Source organism: Crinia signifera, chromosome 12 (assembly GCF_055691185.1).
Source record: "Crinia signifera chromosome 12, ASM5569118v1, whole genome shotgun sequence".
Taxonomy (NCBI): Eukaryota; Metazoa; Chordata; class Amphibia; order Anura; family Myobatrachidae; genus Crinia; species Crinia signifera.
In genome coordinates, this window is record NC_139228.1 from 15,414,208 (window position 1) to 15,432,427 (window position 18,220).

Consider the following 18,220-nt stretch of genomic DNA (forward strand, 5'->3'; position numbering starts at 1 on the left):
TGGGCCACTTAACATTGTTCCCTATGTAAAATCGCAGTAATCGCGTCGGTCGCATGTGATTTTTTGGCCGCATGCGATGCGACCGACGCAATTTTTTTCCTTGCGAAGCCTAAGATCAAAACCGTGGGCGCCGTTCTAGGAAACAAGTACTGTATACTCTATATCAGTGATGGCTAACCTTGACACTCCAGCTGTTATTGTAACTACACATCCCAGCATGCCCTGCATCAGTTTTGGCATAGCCAAATAGCTAAACTGTAGCAGGGCATGCTGAGATGTGTAGTTCAACAACAGCTGGTGTCAAGGTTAGCCATCACTGCTCTATATACTTAACAGCTCCCTCACCTGTTGATTGGACCAAGACATTGCAGGGGTTATTAATGCTGCTGGGGTTTGTTGTGTCACAGAGCTGCAATATGTATCACATGTATTGTTGTGTATGACATATTGTATCCTACGTAACATTCATAGCATAAATAAATAACAGCTGGCATTTGTGATTTATTTAATCATTGCAGATTAAGGCTTATTTACTAACGTGCGACGTGCAGCGCCCCAGTGCCGGCGATGCCCCGCGTACAACCACTGCTGCAAAATTCTGTAAATCCATGAATGTTTGGACGATACTTCACATTCTCTTTTCTCCAGTTATATCCTTCCTATATGGGCCCCGCAGTAGTCTCTGTATATTATCATTTTTATTGCTTCAGATTTCCCCTTAGGTAGAAAATTGCACTTCCATAGTATTTGCTAAATACATGGCCCCTCAGACTCACGTATACATGCCTAGGTCAAAAGGCAATAGGTAGACACATGGGAAATGCCGACACACATTGGGTCAACATGGTCAAAAGATCGACATTAGTTTTTCATGTTTTTTTTTTTTTTAACCGACGCGTTCAGAATTTTCCATCCCAGTGGGCACAGAGGGAGAATATAAAAATGTGCCAATCGCAGCGAGCCATGCGAGGCGACGCCTTTCACTTATGTGGACATAATAAAAAAAACGGTCAGACTTTCACCATGTCAACCTTTGGCTTGTGTCAACCGTTCAACTATGTCGACCGTTGGCTTGTGTCAGCCTATTGTCTGTGGTGGTTGACCTATGAACTGTCGACACAACAATCCATAGCCAAGAATATAGAAGAGCAGATGTCTCACCCCAATGCAAGCACATGCTATGATCTGTTAGCTGATACAAGACCCCCCCCACTCCCAATAACACAGGTGGGGAGGGTATGAGGGAGACGTGTGCAGGGAGCTGGCTATGAGATCCGGCTGTATCTGGATACTGAGATCAGCCAGAAGATTAGGGGAGGAGATACTATAGAATAGGCCAGATCCTATACATCCTGAGTACATTGTGTTCTATACGACTCACCCTCCCACACGTACGTCCTACCACAGAGCAGCATCACACAAACACGACCAAGGGTGGGGGTGTCCATACTCTCACCATCCATGTACACTCCATGGGGCTGTTATGTATTACAATGAAATGCTAGTCGTGGTTAGTAAACATGTCCTTATAATGTATGCAATGCCTCATGTACACATATTGTGCCCTGGCAGTTATTTGTATGCTTGTACTTGTAGTTCTACAGTTGCTGGCTGCCAGGGCTTGCTGAGACCAATAGTGTCACATACAAAATCAAATTACGTTCCCCCCTCCCTATACAGTATGAGCGGTACTAGCTGCCACAGCCCCAGTGCATGCTGGGCTTTCAGCGGTACAATACAGCAGACTTTGAGCATTAATCAGACCTTGCGTGTACTGTTACGGTGACATTTGTCGACATAGACACACAGAAAGTGATAAAAGCATGTCGACCGTGCCCATGTACGCCTTTGGTATGTCAACAATTTCAAGGTGTCGACCTAGTCACGGTTAGTGGTCGACGTAGACATTGTCTCTCTCCGTAACCTCAAAAAAGGACTTGTTTTTATACTTTATGATCCCCGTGGAGGGAGAATATAATAGCGTTCTGAGTGCGGCGAGCCATGCGGGGGACGCTGTACACTTATATGGTGTCCATGCCGACCTATGTCAACAGGCACAAAAAAGTACCTGAAAACTCATGTCAACCTATCTAATGTTAACCTTTTTCCATGTCAACCTCTTGCTCGTGCCGTCATTTTGACCATGTCAACCTTTTTTTTATGTCAACTTTTTGCCTGTCGACCCAGACACTGTCTCCCTAACAGCACATACCCAGGAATTTTCACATGTAGATGAGTATATTTTAGGCATGGTATGCTGCGTATTGGAACCCCCCCCATCACACACAGAAAGCATTTGTCCAGATCCGTGGGAAGGACGATGCTCGCAGATTCAAGGGCATAACTACCATAGGTGCAGGAAGAGGGGGTGCAGCTGCTATGGGGCCCAGAGCTGAAGGAGGCCCATCTTTCCTGTGTAAGCTACGGGTTACGTACATTTATCAATATTGGTTGGTATATAAGGGTCCTTACAAACTTTTGCTATGGGGCCTACAAATCTCTAGTTACGCCCCTGCACAGATTGTTAGCCTCGTGGTCAAATCAGCCTTTAAGTCTTTTCTGAAGACATATATAAATAGTGAACTAGTAACCCCACTCGAAGAAAATGCTTTGAAAGCTAGTCTGCTACCTTGTGATTGCCTATGTGTTTGTGCATGTGAGAGAGAAAGAGATGTAGTTGCACTTGCTGCCAGCAGATGGCAGTGTTTCGGAGGCTAGACAAAAGGACACTAGACGTATATATAGATGATATGTTTGCTGGTGAGATTACACACACACACACAAAATAGTTCTTGCCGCTTCTGTTAGTATTATAGAAGATACAACCTGTGGCTCACCTAGCTGTTGTGAAACTACAAGTCTCAGCATACCCTGACAACTATCACCCAGTGTTTGGCAATTCCCGAAGAGCCACTGGTTGTACAGGAGCGATTGCGGTCCGTCTGTGTTGTCGGGCTGTGTAATGACCTTGGTTGTATGTTCCAGCCTCTCGCTGGCCCTTATTCAGGTCGGTTCGCAGCGGCTGTTCATTCGCACGGGGACCAATGTTGCATTTCTGCGCATGAGCATAAGCAGGGTGCGATCACCCAGGACAGCGGGCGGGAAGGGGGGCGGAGAGGGGCGTTGGGGGGCTCCATTAGCATATGTGAACGCCCAGCAACGTGGGTGCCGGGGGCGAGCAGCTGACATTACCCGGTCAGCTGCCCGCCCCACTTCCTTCAGAACATGCGCGCATATGTAAGGGTGCCTCAGAGCAACGAATGCTTTATGTAAAACATCCATTTACAGCCAGTGAGGAAGGAACGCGCCTTGCAAATGGTGGCGCAAGGTTGACTCGCAAGGATGCAAATTCGCATCTGAGCGAATCAACCAGCATACCCCCATTGAGTAGGAACCTGGCACGGACATGCAGAGTTTCCACTAAAACCAGATCTTTGGAGCGGTCAGCCATCCTAGCGCCAACTGTAATCCTCCATGACATCTTATCGGACCGATTCCCAGAACTAATTGTCGCTTTCCTCGTTCCTATTCCACTTATAGACAGCAAAGATGAGCGCACAGCTCTGGGGGGAGCCTGGTATGGCATCTACTCAATAGATATTTCCAGAGACTCGCGCACAGGATAACACGTGTCTCACAGCCTTAGCCCCACAGCTATTCTATGTGATCTCCAAAACAGTCTGCCCGCTGTATCAGTCATTCGGCATAATTCAGGTTGGCTGACAAAAGCAAAATCTCTCTCTAATGGACAAAACCATGCTGCACCGCCGGAGGGTATGGCAGATGGAACATGTGCAGAGAGAGTTAGATTTTGGTGGGATGTGTTCAAACGGAAATCTAAATTGCAGTGCAAGAAAAAATCCGCCGGCATTTGCAGTGCAGCGTGGTTTGAATGAGGCCCATATTCACAAAATACAGCAGTACAACTACAATACTGGAGGAGATGACGGCAAAAACTTAAGTGGTGATACAGAGGGCCAGAGGTCGGAGGGAAAGGATGATAGGGCCTGATTGTAGTTCACTTGCAAAAGCAAATTCGCTCTCTAATTGACAAAAACTTGCTGCACTGTAGGTGGGGCAGATGTAACCTGTGCAGAGAGAAAATTGGGTACAGACGGGTCAGATACAGATGAATGAGACGTGGGAAGATAAAGCAGAGTGACATCATCACGTCTCCCTTCCTGTGCTATGACGTGACTTATGTTATCACACACTCGTGTTGTTGTTGATCAGCGTCAGCTCAGACACTGTGTTACCCGTGAGAAGGACAGTGAGGTACATCCACCATTCCCACGCCAGAACAAAGCCCAGCCCGGCAGATATCTCTCGCCTGCTGTCCAGCTACTTCCAAGAATAGGAAAACATGTCTTAGGTTCTTAGAGAGAGCAGAGTCCGCCGGGCGACAGCCTGCGCCGAATAACATTTACTCAGGTAATCTGGGCTGTGACAGGAACATCTTGTACTTCAGGCTGAAAAACAAACAGGCAGCTCATACAGCCGCCTCACAGCGGGCAACAATCAAACGCAGGCCACAGGGCCCTGCCAAGCATGGGCATGGCAGCGTGCCAGCAAGGAGTGGTGACATAATGCAGTCTCAAGTGACCTCACTGGCAGACCTCCAGATCGGGAAGAAAACAATTATATACTGTATATTATATTAAGTTGGTGGTACCCTTTTTTACCTAAGTAAGTTCTGTTCAGTGCCCGCAAGTGCAGCTACCTAGATTGGCTACCTTATGTTAATGGCACGATTCAAATGAAGTTATTTGTGAACTCCCCTTTATAATGTACGCAGTCACGAGCAGGGCCCTCTGCCCTCAGGTGTTTTTTTCTTCTCTTACTTAAACCATCCTTTATGGCTCCAGATCCTGCGGTTCTCTGCCCCCTGATACTGATGTCGGTGTCCCCTGGTGATGCAGCTATGGTTATGTGCCCTGTACTTGTCCGCTATTGTATTCAGCTGTAAAACACTGTTTTGCTTATTAGTTTATGTGTTCTGTAATTGGGCGCTGCAGATCCCTTGCGGCGCCATATAAAGTATAATAGTAAAATAACACCATATGCCCACAGCTGTCATTATTAGCATTGGCATAGGCACCAGCCTCATGGTGGACCGGTCAGAAGCAGATCTCCCTTCTCCAAATGGCCATGTCTTACTACAATGGAAGTGTGGCGTCTAGGTCATGCACCCAAGGATCTGTACCATATGCTCACAAGAAGCAGGCCAGCTGATGCCAGAACCTCCATGACAAGGACAGAGAAATCGTTTGGCCAGGCAAGGAGGACCCGGAACCACGTTGGTCACCTAGGAAGTAGTTTATCATTATCTCTCAGGAAACACGTTTATAAATACCAGGTTGAAGTTGATTCCAGGTTTGGGAACATTGACAATTAATGGGAACATTTTGTCTATTGTTTCTCTGTTGTATCCTAGAAAACGATAAATATTTAGTAAATATACTTCAAAATGGTCTGAGAGGTTGCAATACGGATCACTATACAACAATGCCACGAAATCGGTTGGATTCCACTGAATGGGATCCAGATGATAAACAGACAGTGTCAATTGTCAACAGTCAACAGGTAAGTACATACTGACGTAGCAGGAGTCAGTGACAGTAACGATGTTGGGCAAGCAATTACTATGGAAACATAACAAGACTGCAGGTAGTAAATTATTATATAAAAAAAATGATGTCCCATCGTTGTAAGAAGGCAACAAAGCAATGAGATAACCCCCTCTGTCATCTGACCAAAATTCACAAACCAAGCCATCAGCCACACCCACAAGCTCAGGAAGCCACACCCCTCTCTGAGAGCGAGGACAGGAAGGTACGGCCAAAGTCTTTTTGGTGACATCATGGCCCTGGATCTGCCTGGGTTCCCCCTAGATTTGAGACAAATACATAGATTTATCTTATTCTGCTCTCACTCCAATGACTCATTTATAAATAACACTAAACCAAACAGTATCTTAAAAAATCCCAAATTTAATTGAATGAAAGTGGTTTTCCAGAACACAAGTTGCCCCTTTAGATGGTTTTCCCACCTGCCGGCACACCCATGAGACAAGCTGGCAGATCTGTCTGTATGCTGAACAACGGAATCTGTGGTCAACCCATATCTATACTGTATGCACACTCCATTTTGTCGTACAAGCCTCAAAAGGTTTTCTGCTTCGACCAGGCATGTCCAAACTGTGGCCATCCAGTTGTGAAACTACACATCCCAGCAGGCTTTGCCATATGGGACTTGCAGGGTGACATTTAATGGGATGAGATTTTTAGTCACTTTCCTAGTACCCCTTTTACACCAAAACGCTGGGTCGCAACCGGCTTTTTGGACCCAGGATCAAGCCGGGTGCGACCCGGTGTTTTGTCCCTTTTACAACGGCACCCCCCTCCCGGCGCAGGCGGTTCCTGAGTCGCTGCCGCTTGGAGATGACATCATCTACAAGCGCCGTTCGCCGCCGGCAGGACCCAGACCGCTGCGCTGGGGGCAAGCCCAGCACTAAGGTAATTTGCTGGTCTGCCCCCAGTCCCCGTGCACCCCCCAGCCCTTGTCCGGGAGGTTAATGGATGCCGCACACAGGCATCCATTCACCTCCTCCGCTGCCTGCAGAGTATAGCAGACAGCGGCATATCACAGGCTGTCTGTGCCCCCCGTCCAACCTGCAGACGCTGCGGTCCGCAGATTGCACGTCCCCCATTGATGTAAATGGGAGCCGGGTCATCCGACCTGGCGTACCCATTTACACCGCCCTCTACCCAGGTCCTGGCCGTGTCAGGACCTGGGTAGAAGTCCCGTGTAAAGGGACACGGCATGTCCCATTTACACCACCGATGATCCGGGCCTGACCCGCCGCTGACCCGGATTTTTCGGCGGTGTAAAAGGGGTATAAAATCGCCCATTATAACACTTTTTGCCGCAAATTCGCATATTTAATGAGCTGCGTGTTCCGGGCAAAAAAGTGCGATAATGTGCGATTTGTAGTCACGAAAATGTGTGATTTTACTCATCAGGCCGGAGCTATGCGTTTTCATGGAGACGCATCGACCAACCACGCTAGCAGCCTCTGTAGTGCTGGGTCAGTGCTAAAGAAGCTGTGATCTACACCGGAGGAAGCCGGCTCACCCCAATGCCCGTTTTTGCCGAAAATATCGCCCAAAAACCGTTTTCGCATCTCATTAAATGTCACCCATAGTCTCAGCTGGAGGGCCATAGTTTGGACATGCCTGGCTTAGCCGATCACCTAGACCAGTGGTTCACAACCTTGAGCCACAAGTAGCCTCAACAGGTACGACTTGTGACTTAGAAAACAACTCTGACTCACATTAAAGCACATTCAATGACCCACATAGGATAACAGTTCCTGTGCACTTCCCAGAAGTGGCCGACGTGACAGATCACTGGCTGCAAGAGATCTGATCAACCAACTCATGTTACACACTGGCGCCTCCTGCTGGCCGTTACTGTGAATAAAACCCAACCATTCACGTCTTACTTAAAAAATATAAAATGTCTTCAGGTACAAAGTAATGAGCAGTCTCAATACAGCCCCCAGTTATTTAGTCCAGTAAAGATGTAAAATATTAAAACGTGTTCCCAAGATCCATATACTGTCCTCTAGTGTTTGGCGAGACGGGTGGATCCATACCCTGACGGTGCTGTAACACCCTGCTGACGTTTAAAAAAAAATGTTGTTAAAACAATCCCAGTAAAATCTCTTCAAATTGTCGCAGTGGGGTTGTGATGTCTTCTGTTCACCACAGGGAGGCGCAAGACTGAGGGCCACTGTGAAGAGGCACTGGCAGTGGTGGGTCCTCTACGAGCCATACGTGATCAGTAGGTGGCTTCATCCATATTGTCATCACTGTCTCCGCCAAACTCTTCCCCATTATCAAAATAGGACATGATGTAGTCAGTCTCCTAGGGGGAGAGATATAGAGGTCAGGTCAGCAAATCTACACAAGACAATGCCGACTTCGCCGCATGTGGACACCCAGTGTACTGCTTCACTAGCCATGCTGCTGACCCGGTGCTGCGCGCCGCTACTGCTGTGCTCGGAATACTTTCCCATTCCCAATCCGAGTCCACGTGAAGTCTGATTGACAATATGTATGTCAACCTGCCACAAATCTGTCCATGGATGGGAGTCTCTCCATGCCACTCGTTACGGTGAGTGTGGTTCCCACAACAGCTGACCACCATATGGCTGATATATCACTCACAGACTGTGATTCATAGGGGTATAATCAATGGATGCCAGATACATTCCGAAATTATTTTGACGGAATGGATCCGTCATCCATTATTGAATGCAGAGGCCAAATCCAGATGTCGGATTTAGCGGCTGATTGATGCTTACCCGGCAGGTAAACGCGGCGGCAGGAGACAGCGGGAGCCGGGACAGAGCTGCTCTCACCTGGCCCGGTGGCGGGATGGTACGGGAGGCAGCGGACAGGAGGACGGCGCCATGTAAGCTGCTGCTGCTCACCCGGCGCTGTCTTCCATGCCTTAATACGGCATATTTCCATGTCCGATTGAGATTGCTGGAAACATGGCCAAAACCTTTTGGTTTTGGTCGTGTTTCCGTCAAAAGCAGGTGGATTAATGGCTATTCCGTCAATCCACCTGGTTTTTGGCAGGTCAGAACATTTTGACCTGACAAAAAAAAAAAAACAGCTAGAACTGAATAGATCGGAACCCCTTCTAACCTATTCATGTTGAAAACTGCCGTCTCTTCGGCAAGACGGAAGGTTTCGACATCAATTGAATATACCCCTCATTCTCTTCTTTGGGGTCTTACACTTGAATACTTTTAAAGGGTTTAAAGATCCCCTTTAAATCAAGTTAAAGTCGAGTCGCAACAAGCAGAATTACATGCACAGGATTATGGGGTTTCCTATTTTGATTGACAAGGTTCTATCTGACGCATGCCTGCTCCAGCCTCATCAGTAGACACCTTGGTAAATATTCAATCATTGATTGGGTGCCAGATGATGGCCCGATGGTCAGTATACGTGCATCGGAATCCCGGCTGTTCAAATGTCCGACAGTCGGCATCTCCTGACTGACAGGGGCTATTCTCCCTCGTGGAGGTCCAAGACCCTCCATAGAGGGAGAATAGAATGGCGAGCCATTGAGCCCGCAAGGTGCTTCTTTGTGCTCGCCCCCCTGTCGGAGTACTAGTGGTTGGAATTCCCATATCGGTATACTGACTGTTGGGCCATTATACCGCACTCGGTTTATTTGCCAAAGTAACATAGCTATGGGAAGATGAGGACAAGGCCAAAATTGCAGGACTACCTGGTGTCATGGTAAGGGGGGGGGGGGGGGGGGACATGAGCTGTCTAATTGGGTATTTGGAACAGTGACCACAGAGAAGAAACTTTTTGGGCCCACGTTGTATGGTAGAACACCCAAAAGTTTTTGGCTCTGAGTGGAGTTTCTAGGAAAGAAGGTTCCAGATATCTGTAGGATATACTTGTGGTGAATAGCTGGACCTAAATGTTCCACCTCACAGGGATCCTGTGGCATCTACAGCCCATACACAACCACGCGTGTCCATATCTTACCTCCTCGTGTTCCTCCTCATCGTAGTCTTCCTCTTCCTCCTTCTCTTCTTCCTCCTCCTTGTTCTCTTCTTCTGACTCAGAGCTGACCTCCTTCTCCTTCTTCTCCAGATTCTGTGGAACACAGAGCAGATCTGTGGCCATGTTGTGTGCCACAACCCCCATCATCCTCCATTAACGCTCCTCTAGGAGTCAGCGCGCGCGTGTGTGTTACGGAGCGGAGGCACCCTGTCATAGTATACAGCTATGATTGCGCTCTGGCTGGCAGCTGTGCTGTAAGAGAGCCATTAGCTGCGTGTGTATTGTCTGAGGCGATGATGAACAGCGTAATGATACAGCAATCATGTCTGCTGGGAGAAGGCGTGTGAGAAGAATGTGACAGGAAAAATAGAGGTAATCCCCATTGTCAGTGTATTATTGCCGTGCTTACTGTATTAGGCCAGAGTCTGTGTGGGAAATAGACAAAGATGGCGTACCTTGACGAGTGCAATTTTACTGTAAGTTGACGTCTGCAATTTCTATATATATGATCCTAATAAGCAGCATGCAGCAGTGCATGCTGGGTACAGCACTGCGAGGGGACAGGTTCAGTACTATATAGTACGATTAGGCGGCTATTTACGAGTTAGCATTCAGTGGCGTTCCCTGCCCTGCTGATGCCCTGGACCAGTGATAGGGAGCAGGGATAATATACTGCAGCACTACTTCAATTCAATGTATGTGGCTGTTATACAGTCTGGGCCCTACAGCCGATATCTGGCCTAAATGCAAACAGTATTCTGTAAAATGTAGTGTTGGTACTTGTTTCTTAGAACGGCGCCCACGATTTTGATCTTAGGCATCGCAAGGAAAAAAATCACGTCGGTCGCATCGCATGCGGCCAAAAAAATCGCATGGGATGCGACCGACGCGATTACCGCGATTTTACATAGGGAATAATGTTAAATGGCCCAATTGACCCAATTTCACATAGGGAACAATGTTAAATGGCCCACAGACCCCAAATAGCCACCCTGAAGTGTGAAATGGCCCCCCCAATTGTTAACGTCACCCCACGATCAACGTCAACCCGAAGCATGGCGAGCGCAGCGAGCCCGCGAGGGGCGGCTGTACGCGTCCTCCAACCTTTTCATACCCCCACTATCCACGTCGGTGTGGAGTTGAGAATAGAAAGTGTGGCGAGGCGACGCGGAACATGCTCCCGAAGCGTGGCGAGCGGACACAGATTACTTAACATGTATTCCGCGTGCGCTCGCCACGCTTCGGGCTCGTATTCCGCGTCCGCTCGCCACACTTCGGGCTCGGTGGCTCGCCACACTTTCTATTCTTAACTCCACGCCGACGTGGATAGTGGGGGTATGAAAAGGTCGGAGGACGTGTACCGCCGCGCTCGCCATGCTTCGGGTTGACGTTAATCGTGGGGTGGCGTTAACAATTGGGGGGGGCATTTCACACTTCAGGGTGGCTATTTGGGGTCTGTGGGCCATTTAACATTGTTCCCTATGTAAAATCGGGTCAATTGGACCATTTAACATTGTTCCCTATGTAAAATCGGTAATCGCGTCGGTCGCATCGCATGCGATTTTTTGGCCGCATGCGATGCGACTAACGCGATTTACATTTTACCATGCATTTCTATGTAAAATCGCGGACATTGCATCGGTCGCATCGCATGCCATTATAATGGCATGCGATGTACATGGAATGCCCGCGATGGGCGCCGTTCTAGGAAACAAGTACCACAGTGTTTCTCGCTTAATGCCATATTTCAATAAAAGTCTATCCCACGTCAGAAACGTCCGAACATGACCAAAGAGTTTGTGTTACTGTAGAGCATCATTATATATTAGCGGGGGCCAGCAGAACAAGAACCCCACTGCACAGATCCCACTGACCCTACTAGCAGACCCTACTGCCAGATCCCACTGCACAGATCCCTCTAATCCTATGGGCAGACCCCACTGTACAGAACTCACTAATCCTATGTGCAGACCCCACTGTACAGATCTCACTAATCCTATGTGCAGACCCCACTGTACAGATCCTACTGACCCCACGGGAAGACCTCACTGCACAGATCCCACTATTCCCTATGGCCAAACCCCACTGAAGAGATCCCACTAATCCTATGGGCAGGCCCCACTGCACAGATCCCAATGACCCTACTGGCAGACCCCACTGCACAGATCCCACTGACCCTACGGACAGGCCCCACTGTACAGATCCTACTGACCCTATGGGCAGGCCCCACTGCACAGATCCCACTGCACAGATCCCACTGACCCTATGGGCAGGCCTAACTGCACAGATCCCACTGACCCTATGGGCAGGCCCCACTGCACAGATCCCACTGACCCTACGGGCAGACCCCACTGACACTACTGGAAGACCCCACTGCACAGATCCCATTGACCCTACGGGCAGACCCCACTGCACAGATCCAACTAATCCTGTGGGCAGACCCAACTGCACAGATCCAACTAATCCTATGGGCAGACCTCACTGCACAGATCCCACTAATCCCTATGGTCAGACCGCACTGCAGAGATCCCACTGACCCTAAGGGCAGACCCTACTGTACAGATCCCACTGACCCTATGGGCAGGCCCCACTGCACAGATCCCACTGACCCTATGGGCAGACCTAACTGCACAGATTCCACTGACACTACTGGAAGAACCCACTGCACAGACCCCAATGTACAGATCCCACTAATCCTACGCGCAGACACCACTGCACATATCCCACTAATCCTATGGGCAGTCCCCACTGCACAGATCTCTTTGACCCTATGGGCAGACCCCACTGCACAGATCACACTGACACTACTGACAGAACCCACTGATCCTACGGGCAGACCCCACTGCACAGATCCCACTAATAATATGGGCAGGCCCCACTGCACAGACTCCACTGACCCTATGGGCAGACCCCACTGCACGGATCCCACATACCCCACTGTACAGATCACACTGACCCTACGAGCAGAACCTAATGTACATATCCCACTGAACCAACGGGCAGACCCCACTGAACAGATCCACAGATACCACTGACCCTATGGGCCTACCCCACTGACCCTACGGGCAGACCCCATTGCACAGATCCCATAGACCCTACAGGCAGACCCCACTGAACAGATCCCACTAATCCTATGGGCAAACGCCACTGCACAGATCCCACTAATCCTATGGGCACCCTCTGCCCAGATCCCACTGACTTTATCGGCAGACCCCACTGCACAGATCCTACTTATCCTATGGGCAGACCCCACTGCACAGATCCCACTAATCCTATGGGCAGACTCCAATGTACAGATCTCACTAATCCTATGGGAATACCCCACTGCACAGATCCCACAGGCAGACCCCACTGCACAGATCCCACTAATCCTACGGGCAGACTCCAATGTACAGATCTCACTAATCCTATGGGAATACCCCACTGCACAGATCCCACTGACCCTATGGGCAGGCACCACTGCAAAGAACCCACTACTCCTATGGGCAGACCCCACTGACCCCAAAGGTACACCCCACTAATCCTATGGGCAGGCCGCACTGCACAGATCCCACCGATCCTATGGACAGGCCCCACTGTACAGATCCCACTGACCCTACGGGCAGACCCCACTACACAGATCCCACTAATCCTATGGGCAGGCCCCATTGCACAGATCCTATCAATTCTATGGGCAGACCCCACTGCACAGATCCAACTAATCTTATGGGCAGACCCCACTTCACAGATCCCACTGACCCTACGGGCAGACCCCACTAATCCTATGGGCAGGCCCCACTGCACAGATCCCACTGACCCTATGGGCAGACCCCACTAATCTGATGGGCACACCCCCACTGCACAGATCCCACTGACCCTATGGGCAGACCGCACTGCACAGATCCCTCTAATCCTACGGGCAGACCTGACTGCACAGGTCCGACTAATTCTATGGGCAAACCCCTCACTGCACAGATCCCACTGACCCTAAGGGCAGGCCCCACTGCACAGATCCCACTGACCCTAAGGGCAGGCCCCACTGCACAGATCCCACTGACCCTAAGGGCAGGCCCCACTGCACAGATCCCAATGACCCTACGGGTAGGCCCCAATGCACAGATCCCACTAATTCTATGGGCAGGCCCCACTGCACAGATCCCACTGACCCTATGGGCAGGCCCCACTTCACAGATCCCACTAATCCTATGGGCAGGCCCCACTGCACAGATCCCACTGTCCCTACGGGCAGACCCCACTGCATAGATCCCACCGATCCTATGGGAAGACCCCACTGCACAGATCCCACTGATACTATGGGCAGACCCCACTGCACAGATCCCACTGACCCTATGGGCAGGCCCCACTGCACAGATCCCACTGTCCCTATGGGCAGACCCCACTGCATAGATCCCACCGATCCTATGGGAAGACCCCACTGCACAGATCCCACTGATACTATGGGCAGACCCCACTGCACAGATCCCACTGATACTATGGGCAGACCCCACTGCACAGATCCAACTAATCTTATGGGCAGACCCCACTGCACCGTTCCCTTTAATCCTATGGGCAGACACAACTAATCAAATGGGCAGACTACACTGCACAGCTCCCTCTAACCCCTTTGGGCAGACCCCACTGAACAGATCCCTCTAATCCTACGGGCAAACCTGACTGCACAGATCCCTCTAATCCGATGGGCAGACCCCACTGCACAGATCCCACTTATCCTATGGGCAGACCCCACTGCAGAGATCCCACTTACCCTATGGGCAGACCCCACTGCACAGATCCCACTAATCTGACCCTATGGGCAGGCCCCACTGTACAGATCCCACTAATCTGACCCTATGGGCAGGCCCCACTGTACAGATCCCACTAATCCTATGGGCAGGCCCCACTGCACAGATCCCACTGTCCCTACGGGCAGACCCCACTGCACAGATCCCACTGTCCCTACGGGCAGACCCCACTGCACAGATCCCACTGACCCTATGGGCAGGCCCCACTGCACAGATCCCACTGACCCTATGGGCAGACCTAACTGCACAGATTACACTGACACTACTGGAAGACCCCACTGCATAGACCCCAATGTACAGATCCCACTAATCCTACGCGCAGACACCACTGCACATATCCCACTAATCCTATGGGCAGTCCCCACTGCACAGATCCCATGGACCCTATGGGCAGACCCCACTGCACAGATCCCACTTACCCTATGGGCAGATCCCACTAATCCTATGGGCAGACCCCACTGCACAGATCCCACTAATCTGACCCTATGGGCAGGCCCCACTGTACAGATCCCACTAATCCTATGGGCAGGCCCCACTGCACAGATCCCACTGTCCCTACGGACAGGCCCCACTGTACAGATCCCACTAATCCTATGGGCAGGCCCCACTGCACAGATCCCACTGTCCCTACGGGCAGACCCCACTGCACAGATCCCACTGTCCCTACGGGCAGACCCCACTGCACAGATCCCATCGATCCTATGGGCAGACCCCACTGCACAGATCCAACTAATCTTATGGGCAGACCCCACTGCACAGATCCCACTGCACAGTTCCCTTTAATCCTATGGGCAGACACAACTAATCCAATGGGCAGATCTCACTGCACAGATCCTACTAATCATATGGGCAGACCTGACTGCACAGATCCCTCTAATCCTTTGGACAGACTTCACTCCACAGATCCCACTAATCCAACAGGCAGACCCCACTAATCCTATGGGCAAGCCCCACTGCACAGATCCCACTGACCCTACGGGCAGGCCCCACTCCACAGATCCCAATGACCCTACGAGTAGGCCCCAATGCACAGATCCCACTAATCCTATAGTGTTCCCCCTAGGCTGTTTTAGCGGGGCGCTGCTCTCTGCTCGATTTTAAAGGGCAAAATGTGCCCTGCTTAAACAGCCTGGTGCCTGCCCCAACGGTGTGCACGGGGAAGCCCAGCGCCGTCGTAGACGGCGATGCCCAGAGGTTCCCCAGCAGCACAGCAAGTCAGCAACTTCGGTGGTGGCCGGGCCCGCCCCCTTTAATGACGGCAGTGGCCAGGCCCGGCCCTTTTCATGAGTAGCTAGGCAGCGTGTTACAGACACGGCTGTCACCCTGCACCTCCAGCCTGCCCCCAGCTACAGGCGCTTGGCATAGACGTATCACCCCCATCGAGTACACGGGACATGGTGGCCTGCGGAGTTTCTACCAGATACAGCCCGCAGCAGTAATAATATTAGTACTACTACATAGAGTAAGATGGTGTTTAGCGGAGCCCGCAGCGCCGGCCTGTACCCGTGCTGGGAGCATGCCTGCCCCGACGGTGTGCACGGGGAAGCCCAGACAGCGATACCCGGCGCTTCCCCGGCAGCACAGCAACTTCGGTGGCAGCGGCTGGGCCAGCCCCTTTTCATGATGTCGGCAGCCCGGGCACACCCATTTTGTGACATCGGCAGGTCAGGACCGCCCACAATTGTGACGTCGGCGGGCCTGGTCCGTACCCCTGCCCGCACAAAATCCTACAGTGAATACTATCCTATGTGCAGACCCCACTGCACAGATTCCACAAATCCTATGGGCCCCACTGCTCAGATCCCACTGACCCTATGGGGAGGCCCTCTGCACAGATCAGTCTAATCCTATGGGCAGACCCCACTGCACAGATCCCACTGACCCTACGGGCAGACCCCACTGCACAGATCCCACTGACCCTACGGGCAGACCCCACTGCACAGATCCCACTGACCCTAAGGGCAGACCCCACTGCACAGATCCCACTGACCCTATGGGCAGACCCCACTGCACAGATCCCACTGACCCTACGGGCAGACCCCACTGCACAGATCCCACTGACCCTACGGGCAGACCCCACTGCACAGATCCCACTGACCCTACGGATAGACCCCACTGCACAGATCCCACTGACCCTACGGATAGACCCCACTGCACAGATCCCACTGACCCTACGGATAGACCCCACTGCACAGATCCCACTGACCCTACGGGCAGACCCCACTGCACAGATCCCACTGACCCTACGGGCAGACCCCACTGCACAGTTCTCTGTAGGAGACTTCTATTGCAGTGTAGCGTCGCCAACTTACTGTAATATCACCACAGCATGTGTCTGACCCTACTGCCAACAAGCCTGTCGAACCTGCGGCTCTCCAGCTGCTGTAAAAGTCCCAGCATGCCCTGCCATAGGGGAATGCTAAAGCAGTGGCAGGGCATGCTGAGATCTGTAGTTTTACAACAGGTTGGCCAGACCTGCCCTATACAGTACATGGGAAGCTCTTCTTTACATTGTATGTTTTAAACCCTCATTAGGAGCCCCAATGTCAGTAAGAGGAGACCTTACCTCCAGCTTCTTAATAATCTCTTCTTTATCCAGCGGGACCCTCTGCTTGTGCTTGGGAAGGACGACGGCAGACTCTGCAGGAGAATACACTATGAGCCAGGCTGGTACAATACACGTAAGCACTCATTCCTAACAATCATTTATCTCTCACCTTCCCCCAGACCCCCAACATCTGGAAGGGCCAGCTGCCCCCAGCCACCACCAGGAACAGACGTGCTCGAAGCTAACTAAGGTGCGCTGGCACTGGATAAACAGCTGTGCCCATGGGGCAGCATAGGACATATGAATGGGATGCACACAACAAGGTGCAGAAACAGCAGCTGAGGACAAAGAACCGTAGAACATCTGGGGTCCCATGGGTGCTGGTGGGAGATACCTGCCAGCATTACAACTGAGCAGTAGACTGGTGTATGATATATTGAACCTCACACACTTACACCAAATATGCCAGTAGAGGGCACTGCAATCAAATAGTTACCTACTGTTTTCATATTGCTCCCAAGCTCACACTAGAGGGGAGGAAATGATCATGTGCTGTACTGTACTTGTGCTCCCAGTAAGCGTATATAAGGCATGACATATACAGTAACAGTCAGTGATACTATTGTTATTACCATGCAACTGATACAATGTTTGGCCTGGTGCAGTGCAGTGGATGTAATGCATTTGTTTTTAGAGAGACATTCTGGAGACTCGGCTGCTGTACAATCTGCAAAAATTTTTCTTTGCTGCAGGAGGAGATAGCTAAACTGCATGCTGAGCTACGTTGGATGTCTGTGTCCTTGGGACCACCACTGCCTCAGAGAGCCCCCAGAAGACATTCTGCCTGGACTGCTGTGGGCTCTGAAAGGCAGAGACACATCCCCCAAGTGGTCACACTGCAAAACTCATATGCTACTCCTGCAGGGATGGAATGTATGACCAACATAGGCAATAAAGAACAGGAAGATATGGGAACTTCTACTAACTGTAGGTCCAGGAAATGTTCACCTCCAAAAATGACTGCACTTTTCTTGGGAGCTTCCATTATTAGAGGAGTAAATCTGGAAAATGCTACTAAAGTAGAGAAACAAGTAAGGTGCTTACCTGGAGCCACAGCTCCAAGAGATAAAGAACGCATGCTAAGAATTGTAAAGGCAACAAGAAAAGATGGGGAGGTGGATGTCATCGTCCTCCTAGGCACAAAAGACCTGGTTAATGCTGAAGTCATGGCCGTAAAAGCTGAATTTAGGAAGTTAGGAACTGCTCTAAAACTGGTGGCAACCGCTGTAACTTTT

General features: G+C 50.6%; 1 protein-coding gene across 2 annotated transcripts in view; it reads right to left on the reverse strand.

Moving 5' to 3' along the window:
- Positions 1-5,974: 5,974 nt before the first annotated feature.
- The window catches only part of POLR3GL (RNA polymerase III subunit GL), a 154,046-nt gene continuing 141,800 nt past the window's right edge, over positions 5,975-18,220 (reverse strand). For both annotated transcript variants that reach the window (XM_083167066.1, XM_083167065.1), the window contains 3 exons: positions 16,944-17,017; positions 9,579-9,689; positions 5,975-7,929 (listed from right to left, as the gene is read on the reverse strand). In XM_083167066.1, coding sequence (XP_083023192.1) covers positions 7,843-7,929; positions 9,579-9,689; positions 16,944-17,017 — 272 coding nt within the window. In that variant the 3' untranslated portion in view covers positions 5,975-7,842. The remainder of the gene's footprint in view (positions 7,930-9,578; positions 9,690-16,943; positions 17,018-18,220) is intronic.